This window comes from Mesocricetus auratus, unplaced genomic scaffold (assembly GCF_017639785.1).
Source record: "Mesocricetus auratus isolate SY011 unplaced genomic scaffold, BCM_Maur_2.0 Super-Scaffold_100004, whole genome shotgun sequence".
In the NCBI taxonomy this organism is placed as follows: domain Eukaryota; kingdom Metazoa; phylum Chordata; class Mammalia; order Rodentia; family Cricetidae; genus Mesocricetus; species Mesocricetus auratus.
In genome coordinates this window covers 59,344,336-59,361,943 of record NW_024429189.1, presented here as the reverse complement: position 1 = coordinate 59,361,943, position 17,608 = coordinate 59,344,336, and the positions used below count along the sequence as shown (strand labels likewise).

General features: G+C 48.9%; 3 protein-coding genes across 9 annotated transcripts in view; 1 reads left to right on the top strand and 2 right to left on the bottom strand.

Moving 5' to 3' along the window:
• Arhgap1 (Rho GTPase activating protein 1) overlaps positions 1–5,490 on the bottom strand; it is a 40,980-nt gene extending 35,490 nt beyond the window's left edge. The window contains exon 1 of the mRNA XM_040745834.1: positions 5,467–5,490. The gene's annotated coding sequence lies outside the window, so the exon portion shown is untranslated. The remainder of the gene's footprint in view (positions 1–5,466) is intronic.
• Positions 526–13,228, top strand: F2 (coagulation factor II, thrombin). Of its 3 annotated transcripts, none has more exons than XM_040745831.1 (14): positions 526–624; positions 980–1,143; positions 1,725–1,749; positions 1,952–2,002; positions 4,503–4,608; positions 4,703–4,839; positions 7,083–7,400; positions 7,620–7,733; positions 7,810–8,065; positions 8,713–8,880; positions 9,291–9,464; positions 9,673–9,854; positions 12,767–12,837; positions 12,970–13,228. In XM_040745831.1, the coding sequence occupies exons 1-14, from the start codon at positions 546–548 to the stop codon at positions 13,108–13,110; spliced, it is 1,986 nt and encodes a 661-aa protein (XP_040601765.1). In that variant the 5' UTR covers positions 526–545; the 3' UTR covers positions 13,111–13,228. The 3 variants fall into 3 exon arrangements, with proteins under 3 accessions (XP_040601765.1, XP_005064977.1, XP_040601766.1); XM_005064920.4 differs by having other exon boundaries at positions 527–624; positions 7,810–7,936; XM_040745832.1 differs by lacking the exon at positions 526–624 and having other exon boundaries at positions 849–1,143; positions 1,613–1,749.
• A 2,979-nt stretch (positions 13,229–16,207) lies between these two features.
• Ckap5 (cytoskeleton associated protein 5) overlaps positions 16,208–17,608 on the bottom strand; it is a 94,478-nt gene continuing 93,077 nt past the window's right edge. For all 5 annotated transcript variants that reach the window (XM_040745823.1, XM_040745827.1, XM_040745825.1 and 2 more), the window contains 2 exons: positions 17,288–17,439; positions 16,208–16,906 (listed from right to left, as the gene is read on the bottom strand). In XM_040745823.1, coding sequence (XP_040601757.1) covers positions 16,664–16,906; positions 17,288–17,439 — 395 coding nt within the window. In that variant the 3' untranslated portion in view covers positions 16,208–16,663. The remainder of the gene's footprint in view (positions 16,907–17,287; positions 17,440–17,608) is intronic.

Genomic DNA, 17,608 nt, shown 5'->3' with positions numbered 1-17,608 from the left:
AGGGAAGAAAGAGGAGTCAACCCTGGCTGAGAGTCGCTCTGTCTCTCTTGTGGTTACCCCGTGCAATGCGGAAGCTTTCACCTGGGCACACCCATCTCCGTTCCTTACGTCTGCACGCATCTGCTAGTCAGTAGGTGCTCTACACTGACAGCCTCCCCTAGTTCTCACAGCGAAGTGTTATGCCCGGTGCGCAGATTAGGGGTCTGTGGTTCTGGTGTGTGGAAATGGAGAGTTCTGGCACCATGCCCGTTGGTTGGGACTAGCAGGATCTCTGGAAGGATTCGTGGATCCACGTTCTCCCACTTAATAAATGGTGGAAGGGGTTGGATGACAGTCTTTTCTATGTGATTTTCTCCCTAAGAACACCCATCCCGGGAGAACCTGTCCTCTGGGATGGCGGGGGGTGGACCCTAGAACTATCTACCCATTTGTCCCCAAGGCCCTGACCCCCTGACCTCTCCCTTGCCACTGATTTCTTCACGTTGGTTCAACATTAACTCAGAGAGAGTCGGGACAATCCCTCAGATTCCAGGAGCTGACACACTATGTTGCACGTCCGAGGCCTGGGGCTACCTGGCTGCCTGGCTCTGGCTGCCCTGGTTAGCCTGGTACACAGCCAGCATGGTAAGGGGCCCTTGGAGGCCTGGACATGATGGAGGATGTGGGATAGGCCTGTGGGTTGGGGTTTCCTGGCTAAGACCAGATAACACAGGAACAGTCAGCCCCCAGGTGGACCTCAGACCTAGCTTAGAGGAGTCGGGTGCATGGGGCAGGGAGGGGCGCCATTCCAGAATGGCGTGTGCACGGGGGCAACCAATGAAAGACCGGCAACTCACAGTGGCCTTCTGGGTACTTCTGCAGCCCCTATGTCCCCTCTTGGAAGCCAGCTGGCTAGGCCAGGTTTGCTTCCTACGCCTTAATGGCTAAAATAGCCAGGCTTTCCAGAGACCCGTTTCCCATGCTCCACCCGCCACTGCAGTGTTCCTGGCCCCCCAGCAAGCCCTGTCGCTGCTCCAGCGGGTCCGGAGAGCCAACAGCGGCTTACTGGAGGAGCTAAGAAAGGGCAACCTGGAGCGGGAGTGCGTGGAGGAGCAGTGCAGCTATGAGGAGGCCTTCGAGGCCCTGGAGTCGTCCAGCGCCACGGTGAGCCCACACTGGCTGCCGGGAGGAAGGGCGGGTGGGCGAGGAAAGGCCTGGACTCCCTTAGCAGAGGAAGGCAGGGTCCGTGGGTGACACGAGCAGGAGACATCTGGATCTTTCCTGCTCAGACTTCCACTTCCATTCTGACCCCCATCTCCCTGGGGTGCAAGATGGGCGCCCAAAGTCACCAAGACTGTAGCCCAGGCCTACACTGGGCTGTCACAGTGAGGCTCGTGACATCAAGGGACCTCTTTAGCTTCGGCAGTCGGCTATACTGGGGCTGGCTGAGTTGCTTGCTTAAGCCTTCCTGGCATTTCCGGCACCGGGGCTCTCTCTACTGCAGCCCATTCCTTGGCGGGGGCCGAGTGGGGATGGGGGGAGGGGGCTCTTCTATCTTCTCCAGCCTGGAGGACACCCGTTCATTCATGTGTGCTGGGGGACTCTCTCTCTTCACATTCTCTCCCTTTGGAAGCCAAAATGGGGGACTAAAGCCGGGCTGCGGTGGCGAGGGAAGGGCATAATGTCTACTAACAGAAGCAGAGCTCTGCCGGGCTGGAGTCTCACCCGCAGCCCTTGCTTTGCAGGAGGTGTTCTGGGCCAAGTACAGAGGTGAGCGGCCAACACGGTTTGCCCTGGGAAGGGAGGTTGGGGGACTCGAGGCAGAGACTGTCCTCTCCTACAAATTTTCCGCTGTATACCACACCCAGGGGTCCGTTCTCTCTCCTGTCTCCTTCCCATCTGTTATCCCTGCTTCTATCATCCCTCACCTGTCCCCACAGCAACACCTAAGGTGTTTCTGCTTTTTTTCCAGTCTGCGATTCAGCGAGGAAACAGCGGGATACTTTCATGGACTGTATGGAAGGTGAGGGGTGGACTTGGGTGGGTGAATGGTGGGGAACCCTGGCAGAAAAGGGAAACTGGTGACTGGTTAGCTGGCTGAAGTGGTGTCTCCGATGCCTGACGTTGCTTCTTTGTTCTGTGGTCAAGGATGTTTTTGCATGTGTCCTCATGTCTGGCAGTCAGCCAGACTGTCAGAGGAATGGAGGGATGAATGGATAATTAATTAGTCTGGGGGGGGGCTTGCTCTTCATGCCTGACTAGGCCCCTGTCCACCCTGTGTCAGAGCTCTGACTGGTTAATTCATTCTCCAACATTTTTTGTTTTGTTTTTGAGACAGGGACTCCTGTAGTCCAGGGTGGCTTTGAACTTGCTAGATGTTGAGGGTGACCCTGAACTCCTGATCCTCCTAATTCTACCTCTCCAGTGCTGGGGTTGCAGGCATGTGCCGCCATGGCCAGCTTCCATTCTCCAATGCTGCTAATGATTCCCTATTATCCACAGGCTCTCAGTCAGGAAATAGTTGCATCTGTGGCCTTGACTCTCTTCTAGACTCCCAAGCTCTCTTCCTACACTGACAGCAATCTGATCTGGACCCTGTCCCTACATTGATAGCGAGCTGGTCAAGTTCAGCAAACATGTCAAGAAGTCTCAACCCTTGCCTACTTTGTTACTTTCCCTTGGAGGAGCCAACACTCCCCACTGAAAACCCTGTGCTTCAGGGACTCCTCAGAGCCTTCAGGGAGAAGCTTCCATCCATAGCATTCTGAATATAGCTTTAGTCTAGCAACAGGCTCCACTGTCGTCAGGGAACCCCTAAGGGCCATAGCTTCCTTCCTCCCCCTCCTACTTCCCTCCCTCCCTCCCTCCGTTCCTTCCTTCTATCTCTCTCTCCTTCCTTCCTTCCATGGTCTAGGCTGACTTTGAACTCCTGATTTCCCACCTTTCCACCCCATGTAGCCTTGGTTGTCTTTTTTTTTTTTTTTTTTTTTTTTTTTTGGTTTTTTGAGACTGGGTTTCTCTGTGTGACTTTGGAGGCTGTCCTGGAACTCGCCTTGTAGCCCAGGCTGACCTCGAATTCACAGAGATCCACCTGCCTCTGCCTCCTAAGTGCTGGGATTAAAGATGTGCATCACCAAATATGTATGAGTGTTTGCCATGTACATCTGTATACCACTTATATGTCCTGGTGCCTGTGGAGGCCAGAAGAGAGCATTAGGTTCCCTGGAACTGGACTCCTGTGAGCTGTCATGTGGGTGCTGGGAATTGAACCCAGGTCCTCTAGAAGTTGCAGCCAGTACTCTTAACTACTGAGCCATCTCTCCAGCCCTCATACTTACATTACTTACTCAAAAAACAAATTGTGCTAAACCTTCAGTGTGTGCCAGGCACTGTTGTTGTGGGGTTTCTCCCACCAGCCTGGTCCAGCAGCTGCCTCAACCCCAAATAAGCACACGGATGCTGTAGTAGTTATAAAACTGTTGGCCAAATGACTAGGACTTCTTATTGGCTAGCTCTGTCTTTTTTTGTTTTGTTTTGTTTTTCAAGACAGGGTTTCTCTGTATCGTTTTGGAGGCTGTCCTGGAACTCGCTCTGTAGATCAGGCTGGTCTCGAACTCACTGAGATTTGCCTGCCTCTGCTTCCCAAGTGCTGGGATTAAAGGAGTGCGCCACCAATGCCCGGCCAGCTAGCTCTGTCTTAATTATTAACCCATTTCTATTAATCTATATATTTCCACGTGGTCTTGGCTTACCGAATGCCTGTCCTGTCCTATCCTCCTGGTCTACATGGTGACTCTGCTGGCGGGCTCTTTCTGCCTACTTTTTCCAGAATTCTCCTCATCCTAGTCCCACCTATCTTCCTGCCTCATTGGTCACAGTATTTTATTCATTAACCAATAAGAGAAACATATATACAGAAGGAAATCCCCCATCAAGGCACTGTGTTGGTGCTGGGTGCTGGGGCTTTCTTTGTAGGTAGGATCTAAGTGCAGATGAGCTGGCGTTGAACTCGGCATCTTGTATTTCAGCTGGCTGAGCTCTAGGGTTATAGAGAGGTGCCACCACACAGGTGCTGGGGACTTTAAGAGCACCAAATAGTTCTGGGATTTACTCACAACCTCGGGTAAACAGAGATACCAAACATTGAGGAACTCTTGGAAAAGCCAGGGAAGAGCAGAGGGACAGTTGACTTGTCAGTGGAATCAGAGATGACGTCCCAGAAGAGCTGTGTACCCTGGCCTTGTGGCAGGAGTTGGTGAACAAATCTGAGGGAATTCTAACCATGCAGGGTGTGTGCAAAGGCTACGATAGGAGGAGCAGGGAGACTGGGCCCAGCTGAGCATTGTGCCTGTCACCCGGTTGTCACATGGATGAAGTGGAGTGGATAGACCTATTGTAAAGGCACGTGGGTTACAGACGGTGGACCAGAGAGAGCCTGGAGCGGGGAGATAGACAAAGTGTCAACAGAAGATCTGGGGACAGTTCTCAGAGGCCGATGCAGACTCAGGTGTGTATCCCTATAGGTCACTGTGCTATGGACCTGGGCATGAACTACCATGGGACTGTGAGTGTCACCCACTCTGGTATCGAGTGCCAGTTATGGCGGAGCCGCTACCCACACAAGCCTGAGTGAGTGCTGGGCAGGCCTGTCTACCAGCAGACCCGGAGGGGGAGCAGGGCACACTCGGGACGCACAAGGTCCCTGCGCACCCTTCTCTTCCAGCATCAACTCCACCACCCATCCCGGGGCCGACCTGCAGGAGAATTTCTGCCGCAATCCAGATAGCAGCACCAAGGGGCCCTGGTGCTACACCACAGACCCCACTGTGCGAAGAGAAGAATGCAGTATTCCCATTTGTGGTGAGTTGGGGCCTGGAAGAGGTCTGTGGCCAAGGCCCAGGGGTCTTCAAAAGTCCTGGCAATCTTGAATGGGCATCCTAATGCTGGCCACCTTCAGAGCAAGTGGTTGTTACAAACTGAATGGGCCTGTTAACCAGGGCATGTGGGAGACCGGGCAGGCTGCCTGTCACCTCCTTTTTTTTTTTTTAACTTATGTGCAAAGTTTATTGGGAGAAGGTAAGGGAGTAAGCAAAGGGAAGAGAAAAGAGAAAAAGAGATAGAGAAGAGACAGAGAGACAGAGATTTGTCTGCCTCCTCAGAGAGGTGGCGGGAATAGAAAGCCTGTCTTTTCACCTTCCCTGTCTTGGTTCTCTCATGCTGTGGCTCATTTCAAACAACTTTTTGTATCCTGTCAAGGTTCTCTCCCCCAGGAAAGTCCTCCTAGATCACTTCAGTCACATGCCTTTTCCAAACACCACAGAGTAAGCATATAAGGCTCTGTCCCGGGTTGTGATTAGTTCCCATGGTTACCCAGCGCCAGTCACAATAATGCTGCAGAACCCACACCCTTCCCTGAGGAGCGTGCCACAACAAGGGTTTATTTCTTGTACCACTGAGGCCTGGCTGGGATGCTCTGAGCTCACTCACCTGGGTGCATGACTGGGCTGGGGAGAGTGTCCCGTCCATGTGTGCTGGGCCTGCAAAGTTACTGTGCTGGGAATGATGGGTTCCTTGCTCCACTTGTACTCCTGCTGGGGCTGAGAAGGTCCTTGAGAAAGTTCCTCCCACCCCTGGTGATGGCAGCCATGCAGAACAATGAACACAAGTGTTGTCTGAAGGCCCATTCAGGGTTGGCAGCCAGCCTGCCTGCGTTCCATTGGTAGCACTGGCCTGCCAATGGGCCATCGGTCACATGTGCCACATGGCCAAGGCCAAAGTCAGGAAGTGAAGTACTGTCCGATGTAAAACCAGGGTGAAGAGTACGAATATGAGCAGAATGGTGAGCTCAGACCATGGGCTGGTTCAGTGGCAGAGAGTTTGGCTAGGATGCACAAGGCCCTAGGTTCAAACACCCTACCCCCCAAAAAGAAAGGACTGTCTTGGCAGTGCAGAGCAGACCTATAACCCCAATCAATGGAGATGCTGAGGTGCAAGGACAGAAGGATCAAAAGTTCAGGCCCTGGACTGGAGACATGGTTCAGCAGTTAAGAGTATTTGCCTCTCTTGCAGAGGATCAGAACTCAGTTCCCAGCACCCATGCTGGGTGGCTCACAACTACTTGTAACTCCAGCTCCAGGGGATCTAATTCTCTCTTTTGGCCCCCTCAATCACCTGAACATGTGCAAACACACACACACACACACACACACACACACACACACACACACACACACACCACATCAAGAGACATGAATAAAAATGAAAAAATCTTTGTTTTAAAGTTAAGGCCTGTTTAGACAACAGTGAGTTCAAGGCCAGCCTAGGCAACTTAGTGAGATCTTGTCTCAAAGAGAAAACAGAGGGCTAGGTTATAACTGAATGGTAGAGAACATTCCTTCCCTAGCTGCAGGCTAGTCTCCTGTTCTTTGTCAGCTACATTCCACCCCAGACGGGTCTTAAAGCAAATCACCAATGATTTTTTTTTTGTTTTTTCGAGACAGGGTTTCTCTGTGGCTTTGGAGGCTGTCCTGGAACTCGCCTTGGTAGTTCAGGCTGGTCTCGAACTCACAGAGATCCACCTGCCTCTGCCTCCCGAGTGCTGGGATTAAAGGCGTGCGCCACCAACACCCGGCTATCACCAATGATTTTAAACAATCTTAACAAATGGGAAATACATTGTAGGCATGCTGAAATTGACCTGTCCACATGGACATCCTTAGTAGACCCTACAGTCTTTCTGCTGTGTCCAATTACAGCACAAAACCTTAGCCTGGTGTGGTGGGGCACACCTTTAATCCCAGCCCTTGGGAGGAAGAGGCAGGCCGACTTCTCAGTTCAAGGCCAGCCTGGTCTCCAGAAGAAAGAGTTCCGGGAGTGTTGGGATGGCCCACACCTGGTTTGTGCTGTGTGTTTTACATTCTCCATTCTCTCAACTGTCAGAGAAGATAGGCCTATGTGGCCTATTTGAAGGGAGGCTGCCGAGGCTGGGGGTGTTTAAGTTGCCTGAAGTCACACAGATGGAATCCACTGGGACAGGGATTCAAATCTTTCTCGAGTCTGCGTGTGGTTCCCCCAACTTTGGCTTCTGTATCCTTCCACGCCAGGCCAGGAGGGCCGCACCACTGTGGAGATGACTCCTCGTTCTGGAGGTTCCAAGGGCAATCCGTCACCCCCACTGGAGCAGTGTGTTCCTGAGCGTGGCCGGCTGTACCAAGGGAACTTGGCTGTGACAACACTTGGGTCTCCTTGCCTAGCCTGGGCCAGCTTACCAGCCAAGGGCCTGAGCAAGTACCAAGACTTCGACCCGGAGGTGAAACTTGTGGAAAACTTCTGCCGCAACCCAGATGGGGATGAGGAGGGCGTGTGGTGCTACGTCGCCGGGCAGCCTGGCGACTTTGAGTACTGCAGCCTCAACTACTGCGGTGAGCAGAACTCAGGGGCAGAAGACAAGTGGGTTCATTACAGCCTTACAGAAACCTGGCTAGGGGTAGGTCGTGTTTTCATTTCATAGATGAGTTAACGGAGGTCCTGAGAGGTTGTTGCCTGGTCGTCGAGGAGTACCTACACTCTTAATCTTGGAGTCAAATGCCCTCCAAAGCCCGTGGGGGCTTGGGAAGGTCTAAGTTCCCCATCTTTTACAGAGGAGGCGGTGGAAGAGGAGATCCACGACGTGGAGGAGTCCATTGGAGGGCGCACCACCGACGGGGAGTTCCACACATTCTTCGATGAGAATACCTTTGGCTTGGGGGAGGCAGGTGAGGCAACCGCGTGTCCGTGGGACGTGGGACTGCAGGGCAGGATGGACCCCTCACCATCGGCCTTGCTCTGCAGACTGTGGCCTTCGGCCTCTGTTCGAGAAGAAGTCGCAGAAAGACAAAACGGAAAAGGAGCTTCTTGACTCTTACATAGACGGGCGCATCGTGGAGGGCTGGGATGCTGAGATGGGTATCGCCCCCTGGTGCGTCCTGGACAGATCTGCAGGCCGGCGGAAGGCCTGCCCCACCCACAGCCGCTGCAGGACCTGGCACTCACAAGCTGGTTCCACAAATGACACTAGCACCCTCTACTTATCCCCAAAGCCATCTCAGTTAACTGGTTTTATTTACTAAGTCTCCTAAGTAGATAGATGGTGGAGTTGAGGCCCAGCGAGCTTAAGTGACTCACTCCCAGGCACACTATAATATAGTCGGGACTTGTACCCAATCTTCTGACTTCCGACTTGTGCTAAACTATGTGAAGTCTACATTTGAAGAGCTCTGGTCCCCTAGGACAGCCGAGTGGATCTAACCTGGAGGCGGCCCTCTTTCACTATCTCACAAGCTTTCTTTGTGTGTGTGTGGGGGGGGAGGGGGTTGGCAACAAGGTCTCATGTGGCAGAGACTGACCTTGAACTTGAAATCCTTCTTGTTTCCACCTCCCAAGTGCTAGGATTACAGGCTTGTGCCACCATCCTAGTCCAGTAGCTCTTTTTTTTTTTTTTTTTTTTTTTTTTTTGGTATTTTCGAGACAGGGTTTCTCTGTGGCTTTGGAGGCTGTCCTGGAACTAGCTCTTGTAGACCAGGCTGGTCTCGAACTCACAGAGATCCACCTGCCTCTGCCTCCCAAGTGCTGGGATTAAAGGCTTGCGCCACCAACGCCCGGCCAAACCATAGCTCTTAATCTAGGCTCTTTTTCCACTTGTAGAGCTGCTGAAGGGCCAGGCCCCAGCTCCTAACGTACTCTGCTTCCCATTAGGCAAGTGATGCTTTTCCGGAAGAGTCCCCAGGAGCTGCTGTGTGGGGCTAGTCTTATCAGTGACCGGTGGGTCCTCACTGCTGCCCACTGCCTTCTGTACCCACCCTGGGACAAGAACTTCACCGAGAATGACCTTCTGGTACGCATTGGCAAGCATTCTCGCACCAGGTATGAAGTTGGTGGCTGGGGTGACAGGCTGGGACCCGAGGGCCCATTAGGTGAGATGTGGCTCCCACTGTATGACTTCTCAGCATCCCCACTAGGAAAGCCCATTTGGGCAATGTCCTGACTCACTCCAGACACCAGAACGTGGTCCAGGTGGGAGTTGCTTTCAATTGTGACTCTGAATAGTACATGTGGTTTGTGCCCATTTATGTCTGCTGGCCTATATGGCTCAAAAGTCCTATGTGGATATCGGACTGGGAGGAAGCTGCCAGAAGGATGCCAAGGAAGATATGGTGGCTCAGTGGTCATCCTACCTTCCAGACTCCCAGGGCAGACTGTGACCTTCCTCAGTGAGCTGGGTATTCTCATGGGCAGGCCCACTACTCCTGACTTTTCTGTTGGGATTTGCGCAGGTATGAGCGGAACATTGAAAAGATCTCCATGCTAGAAAAGATCTACATTCACCCCAGATACAACTGGCGGGAAAACCTGGACCGTGACATTGCCCTGATCAAACTCAAGAAGCCTGTGCCTTTCAGCGACTATATTCACCCTGTGTGCTTGCCAGACAAACAGACAGCAACCAGGTCAGCACCAGGGCCTCTGCTGTGATTTGGCCTGGGGAAACATTTGCAGGTTGCAGTTTGGGGGCCTGGCACACATTTGCAGGTTGCAGTTTCATCGTGTGAATGCTAGGTTTTTGTATGTTGGTCTCTGGGAAATAGAGTTAGTTATCAGAAGGCTTCTAGATGCTGTCAGGGACAATTCTCACTGGGTCCCTCTCTTTCCCTAAAGCTTGCTCCAGGCTGGGTATAAAGGGCGGGTGACAGGCTGGGGCAATCTTCGGGAGACATGGACAACCAGCATCAGCGAGATACAGCCCAGCGTCCTGCAGGTAGTGAACCTGCCCATTGTAGAACGGCCGGTGTGCAAGGCCTCTACCCGGATACGCATCACTGACAACATGTTCTGTGCTGGTAAGCCTTATGTCTTGGGTCAGGGATACAGCTGGGACAGGGGTTGGTAGACTTGGGATGTGGTATGGGCATATACCTCAGCTTGTACAAATCAGACGACTCTAAGCAAGTGGCTGAACCTTTTGACAGTAAAAGGAAGGTAAAAGTTTCCATGCTTTGAGGTGTGAAGTTAGAGAGAGTGTGTTTGGCCTGAGGCCATTAATTCCTGCTCAATGCTCAATATATATAGCTCAGTGGAGGTCCTGGGTAGGGAGAAGGTTTTTATTCAGTCACTCATCACATACTTCTTGAATGCCTATTGGGTCCAAGGTAACATTTGAGGGTATACAGCAGAGACCCAAATAGGTGGTCCTGAGGAAGCTTCCTTCCTAGAAGGGGAAATGCCAATACATACAATATCCAGAGCACCAATTCTTGATAAACAGCTCTGAAGAGGAGAGGAGCAGAGTAAAGGAGACTTCAAGGGACAACATCAACCAAATACAGCGGTCAGAGAGTTGGAGAAGGCTTTCTCAGGAAGGTGGAGGCTAAGCTCAATTTATTTATTTATTTATTCTCACTATGTAGTCTTAGCTGACCTGGCATTTGCTATATAGTTCAGGCTGGCATCAAACTGTGCCTATATTAAAGCCATGCATGGCTCTGAGTTGCTTAGGTTTTTTTTTTTTTTTTTTTAAAGATTTGTTTTGTATGCAGTGTTCTGCCTGCATGTGTGCCTGCACACCAGAAGAGGTCACCAGATCTCATTGCACATGGTTGTGAGTCACCATGTGGTTTCTGGGAACTGAACTCAGGACCACTGGAAGAGCAGCCAGTGCTCTTAACCTCTGAGCCATCTTTCCAGCTTGGTTTAGTAGATATTTAACAAAACAAAAACCTTTGCTTTTTTTTCTGGGTTGGTCCACTATCCACAGTATGTCTGCTTCAGCCTCCTAAGTGCAAAGTGCACCACCATACTCAGCTTTTTTTTTTTTTTTTTTTTTTTTTTGTCTTTGTTTTTTGAGACGGGTTTCTCTGTATGGTTTTGGAGGCTGTCCTGAGACTCGCTCTGTAGACCAGACTGGCCTCAAACTCACAGAGATCCACCTGCCTCTGCCTTTGCCTCCCAAGTGCTGGGATTAAAGGCATGTGCCACCAATGCCCGGCATTACTTTTTCTTTTAAAACTTTTTTTTTAAGATTTGTTTATTTATTATGTATACAGTGTTCTGCTTGCATGTTAGAAGAGGGCACCAAATCTCTTTACAGATGATTGTGAGCCAGCATGTGGTTGCTGGGAATTGAACTCAGGACCTCTGGAAGAGCAGTCAGTGCTCTTAACCACTGAGCCATCTTTCCAGCCCTAAAACTTTTATTATTACTGTGGTGATGCAGATTAAACCCAAGGCTTTGAGCTAGGCAACTGCTCCACCATTAAACTATATCCCAGCTGACAGTCTGAAGATTTTGGGCTTAAGGCTCCCTTTGCATTTGGTATGTTAATAATTATGAGTTTTTTGCATTGTGATAAAGACTGTAATATTTTGACTTTATGGAATGTTATTATTAACCCAGTATTTTGTAATTATTTTGTTTCATTTGCTGTGTTATTTCCCCTGTGATATTTACTTTTAAAGGTTGTGTATTTAGGAGTTTGCATTTTGCTCTAGTGACTATCTTTGGGCTTATACTTTATCAAAATGCTAATGCCTTCCTTCCTTTCCAAGTAGTACCTGATGTTTTTCTGTTTTGTATTTTCTTGAGACAGGGTCTCTCATGTAACCCAGGCTAGTCTTCAATTCACTATGTAGTTAATGTCCTTGAACTTTTGTTACTCCTGCCTCACCCAACACTGCCCACGTAGAACTAGGACTACAGGCATGTGCTGTGCACCATCGGCCGGTTTAGTTCATGTGACTTCATGCACACTTCGAAATACTCTACTACATTGTATAGTGCAGGGTCATCATGGGTTCATGATGCTTCCACCTCAGCCTCCTGACTGCAGAAGGGCACAGGCACACTCAACCATTTTAACCTCACATTTCCCACTTTTCTCCATTTTCCCCATTTATTTTTGGTCTTTTGAGACAGTCTCATGCACCCCAGGCCTGCCTTCAACTCACCATGTAGCTGAGGTTAATCTTAAATGGATCCTCCTGCCTTTAACCTTTTAAAGGTTGATTTTACAAGTACACACCATGGCATCTGATTTTTTTCATTCAATTTTTAGGTTTTAGGTTTGTGAGTCCAAGTTGTTCTCCGCCCCCCATTATGCGTGGATTGGCTGAGGATTTTTTTTGAAATAGGGTTTCTCTGTGTACTCACTGTCCTGTCCTCCAAGGTGTCCTGTGTACTCTCTATGTACTCCAGGCTGTCCTGAACCCCATCCATGGAAGAGGCTGGCAAGAGATCCGCCGGCTTCTGCCTTCTTTTGGGATTAGAGTGTACTACCACCACCACTTGGCTCTTGAGGACATTTCATTCAGATAGTTTTGTAGTTGACTGTCTTAATCGCTAAGGTCTTTTGTTTTCCTAAAGAATCTATGGGTCTGGCAAGTTTCCCTGTTCATTCTGAGATTCCTAATTTGATTCTATTGGAAGCTTTGTTTCCATCCTCATCCCATATGTGTTTTAGACTATATAATTCAGTATATATAGTACAATGAGGTTTGGTGTTTCTGTAGTCTATTTATTTGAAGGTGTGGTTTGGGAGTACAGGAGAGGGCTATCTGTAACTTGGCCAGAGTGGAAATGGTGAGAAGTGGCTGGTATGGGGACAACCTTGGCAGTTAAGAGCCAACAAGTTTGCTAAAGGATTAGATACCTAGGGTGAAGAAATGAGGTCAAGATAATCATCTTGGGGTCAAGTGGGTATTTGTGGGCTTTAATACCCTAAGAAGTAACTCCTGAACCCTGCTGTTCTTCCTCAAGGTTTCAAGATAAATGACACCAAGAGAGGAGATGCTTGTGAAGGTGACAGTGGGGGACCTTTTGTGATGAAAGTAAGCTTCTCTAAAGGCCAGGGGCTGATGGGTAATCTCCCTGTGGTAGGGGAGTTTGGGGAAAAAAAAACAAACCTTGTTTCCAGCAACAGCCTGGACCTGACCTTTGGAATCCCCATCTTTCTTCCTCAGAGCCCTTTTAACAACCGCTGGTATCAAATGGGCATTGTCTCATGGGGTGAAGGCTGTGACCGGAACGGGAAATATGGCTTCTACACACATGTGTTCCGCCTGAAAAAGTGGATACAGAAAGTCATTGAACGATTTGGATAGATGTGGGGGGAACAGGACACCCACAATATGGGACCTTCATTGCAAAAATCACAGAAACTAGTCAAAAGTATTTTTGTGGTTTGTTTCTGTTCTCAATAAAAGTGACAGTTAAATTTCAGTGTGCCCAGTGCTGTTGATAGGCAACTTTTTGGACTGGGCTATGAAGAGGAAGTAATGCTTGCTGGACAGACAGAACTGCAAATATTTTATACACATATATATGATTTATTAGAGTGGTGTACAGGCTGCAATTTGGTTAGTTCAACAATGGGTATCTCTGGACAGAGCGGCCAAGAATCCAGCATTTGTTTAGACTCCAGGATGGATGACTCAGCTGATCTTCATTCTACACTGGAATCACTAGGAGGTTTTGATGCCAGGGAACCTGCCTCAGAAGCAGGATCAACCAGCGAACTTGCCAGAGAAAAGTGAGGACAAGCAGGGCAAAAGCCAAAGCTTCCTTCTTCCAGGTCCTTTTATGCATGCTGGACCAGAAGGTATGGCTCAAATTTAGGGTAGACTTACCCATTTCAAATGATCCAATCAATAAAAATTCTCTTCCAGGACATCCAGGACTACACAAAGAAATCCTGTCTTGAAAAACCCCCAAAAAAGGAAAAAAAATTTCTCATAGGCATGCTCATCTGCTTGTATTTTAGTTGATTCCAGATGACAACCAAGATTTTAGTCATCATATCCTACATCCTTCATCATGTCATGAAAACAGCATACACATGCCCCCAAGAGGCTCAATAGCACCTTTGAGATTATAGTTAGATTGTGAATGGACACATAGGCTTCTCACATGACCTGATGTTGTCTTCAGTCTTCAAGTGTATGCTCTGGCTCTTCTGGAACTCACTATATAGACCAGACTGGCCTTGAATTCCCAGAGATCTATTTTTACTTTTGCAGGGCTGGGATTAAAGGCTTGGGCTACTATGCCTAGCTTCTGTCTTCAGTCTTTGTTTTGTTTTTTGAGACAGGGCTTCCCTTGGCTGTGCTGGAACTCTGTAGACCAGGCTGACCTTGAACTCGGGAGGCAGAGACAGGCCGATTATTCACACTTGGGACATTTTTTTATTTTTTATTTTTTTGGTTTTTCGAGACAGGGTTTCTCTGTGGCTTTGGAGGCTGTCCTGGAACTCGCTCAGTAGTCCAGGCTGGTCTCGAACTCACAGAGATCCGCCTGCCTCTGCCTCCCGAGTGCTGGGATTAAAGGCGTGCACCACCAACGCCCGGCCACACTTGGGACATTTACAGATAAGAGGGCACCGCAGACTCTAACATGGGATGGTAAGTTTCGGCTGATGTCCCTGAGCTGCAAGGCAAGAGCAAAGACTGAAGGACAAGGGGTCATGCCTTTACCATTGACAACTTTGGTCAGCAATATACATGGCTTAAAGTGGGAGGGCTAGGGATGGTGACAGAGGCAGATGGATCCTTGTGAGTTTGAGACCAGCCTGGTCCAATTGTACTATGTTTCAGTTAGCCAGGGCTAGATGGTGAAACCCTATCTTGACAAATAACAACAACAAAAACCAAAGGTGGAAGGACCTCTATCTTTATCTCAATTCCCAGCCCTTCTCCTTCTCTGTTTGCTGAGTCTCCTTGTGAGTTTAGGCTAGTCTCCAACTTGAGATCCTCTTGTGTCAGCCTACCAAATTAAGACTATAGGCATTTGCCACTACTTTATTGGTTTTCCATATTTGATGAACAAGGGAACAGAGAATTAAGGAACAATTTCTTGCTTATTCTGTGGCTCTGGCTGACTGGAAAGCTGGAACGAAGTGGGTACAAGTTTTCAGTGACATTACAATACCTCAGCTACTCTGGGCTTTAGGGGGAAGGGTAAGAAAGCATTGTATTTTGGCTTCGTGGTGCACATCTTTAATACTAGCACTGGAGATGCAGAGGCAGATGGATCTCTACAGTTTCAGGGCAGCCTATAGTGAATTCAAGGACAGCAAGGACTACATAGTGAGACCTTGTTTCAAAACAAATCAAGAGTGCACTGTAATGCTCAGAGCACTGTCAACATCATTGTTGGGGTTATAAACTTTGAACACTTAGTTTTTAGATGAATGGTGCCATTCTTGACCTCACTTTCCAAATATGTCCTCCTATAGCAGAAGTCTCCACCTTCCCTGTAGGGAACACTTACCACTCCATGCTCCGCCTAGAGAGAAGCAAGTTTAATTTCAGGCAGCCTTGGGGTCACTGGAAAATGGTGACTGGGACCAACAGAGGGTTCACTTGATGGAAAATCAAGATTCATTTTCCTTCCATCTTTTATTGTGTGGAATGCCAGTTGAGTAGAAGGTGGACTCGAAAAGAAAGTTCTTTTGAGCTGTCCTGGAGCTTGCCTGACGTCTCCCCTAGAACCCAGAAACTTAGTCTTGAAGCAGTTTTTTTAACTATGGAGGCAGATTTATTCTGGAAGTTAATCTTCAGCTCACATTTTGTCCTCACTCAACACCAAGTATGGCATAATTAGTCTGGATTGAAAGAAGCTTAGCTATTCAGTAGGAAAACAGCAAACTGCTCAGATCTACCAGTGAACCCAATCCCCTTGGAGTAGGAGCCGCTGGCTCAAGTCAAAGCTTGGAAACAATCTCATGTCATTTGTACAGCAAAGTAGTGGGACACTAAATGCTCTTCCAACAACTGGAGGTCATGAACCAAGACCTCAAAACAAGGAGGGCTTTCTCTGCTCCTTGAGTTTGTATGTGGACAGCAGACCAGCAAGTGTCTCCTGTTAAAAAGGAGCTATAGCCCCAATCCCACAAATTAAGAAAAGTAGACCTCACCGGGCGTTGGTGGCGCACGCCTTAAATCCCAGCACTCGGGAGGCAGAGGCAGGCAGATCTCTGTGAGTTGGAGGCCAGCCTGGTCTACAGAGGGAGTTCCAGGACAGCCTCCAAAACAATACAGAGAAACCCTGTCTCGAAAAACAAAAAACAAAAAGGAAGAAAAGTAGACCTCAGCAAGTCCTAACAAGCCTTTCTCTACCTGGGCTCAGGACCTAGTTTTCCTTATATAGGTGACAAAAACAGGTGCCCAGCACTCCCAGACATGGAGCATCTTGGGAAATGGGTATAGTTAATGCAAACTTTATTTATAAAAGACTCTTAAATTAGTTGTCTCATGCCATGCATTCATACAGAATACAGTGTCCCTCCAGGGCTACAGAAGAAGAGCTCACAACTCAGAAGGAACTATTAGAAGAGTTTCTAATGGCTGAAAGCTAGGAAAAATTAGGACAATTTTACAAATGAGCCATCAAAACAAAACAAAAAGAAATGGAACCTAGTCTGAGCTGAGGGCGCAGCTGTGTAGAAGTCTGTACACTAACCTAGGCCACAGTCAGTCTTCTAGAGGCAGCGCTGATGGGGAGAAGCAGAGCATGTGTGACTGCGCCACCACTGCTCCTCCCCATCTGCTGTCCAACACACAACCAGTTTGTGTACATGAGGCCCGCAGTGGCCACTTCCCACTATAGGACTTCTAGATTAGTAAACTAAAGCTGCAAAGTGCTGAGGGATGGGCAGCTTCATTTGCGACTGCTCTTTATTCTCTCCAGTCTCTTTTTCAAGTCGTCAATGTTAGTTGTGGAGGAGGAGGAGGTCATGGTTCCTGCAGAGTGGGTCTGATTGGAATCCAGGTCTGAGTGCTGGTGCTGCTCGCGGGACTCCCGCAGCTGAGAGAGCTTGCTGTGGAGCATGTCTGTGGAAGAGGCAACTGGAGGAATTGCTGGTTTGGAGAGTAAAGAGGTCAGCGGAGGTCGGTCATCTTGCTATTGAGAGAAGACAGAGAAACACTGCTTCAGGGGAAGCAATCAAGATACAACTCTGGGGCTGGAGAGATGGCTCAGAGGTTAAGAGCACTGCTTGCTCTTCCAGAGGTCCTGAGTTCAATTCCCAGCAACCACATGGTGGCTCACAACCATCTGGTGTCCTCTTCTGGCATGTAAGCAGAACATTGTATATGTAATAAATAAATAAATCTTTAAAAAAAAAGAAATATGATTCTAAAGAGAACTAAATTATTAAAAAAAAAAAAAGATACAACTCTGCCTCAGCGTGTACCAAGGTCGAGCTACTTTGCTGTGGGCCAGCCTGTCCCTGACCTGCTTGTCACTGCTTTCTCTACCCACACAGAAAGAAAGGAGCAGTACCTTTGTGTTGTCAAGACCACACCGTTGTCGGAGAATTTTTAGCCTTTCCAGGTAGACAGACGGCCCCACTTCTTCTCCGTTTGTGTTACTTAGGGAGGATACTGTGCTGGTGGGGGTGGGCACACATGTGACCTCCGTCTGAGGGGAGATGCCTAGAGAGAAAATGGAGGAAGCACATGCAGACATCCGCATAACCCAGCTTCCAGACTGCAATGGCCAATCTGCTACCCAGACAACCAATTATTTCAAGGGCTTAAGTTATGATTATGTTTAGGAGCCGGGCATTGGTGGCGCACGCCTTTAATCCCAGCACTCGGGAGG

What these genes read in the sequence shown, in the direction of transcription:
- F2 (XM_040745831.1), top strand. Translation starts at nt 546, where the DNA reads ATGTTGCACGTCCGAGGCCTGGGGCTACCTGGCTGCCTGGCTCTGGCT. An exon ending in CTGCAGCCTCAACTACTGCG is followed by an intron (nt 7,401 to 7,619) that starts GTGAGCAGAACT and finishes CATCTTTTACAG; the next exon opens with AGGAGGCGGTGGAAGAGGAG. An exon ending in GGGGACCTTTTGTGATGAAA is followed by an intron (nt 12,838 to 12,969) that starts GTAAGCTTCTCT and finishes TTTCTTCCTCAG; the next exon opens with AGCCCTTTTAACAACCGCTG.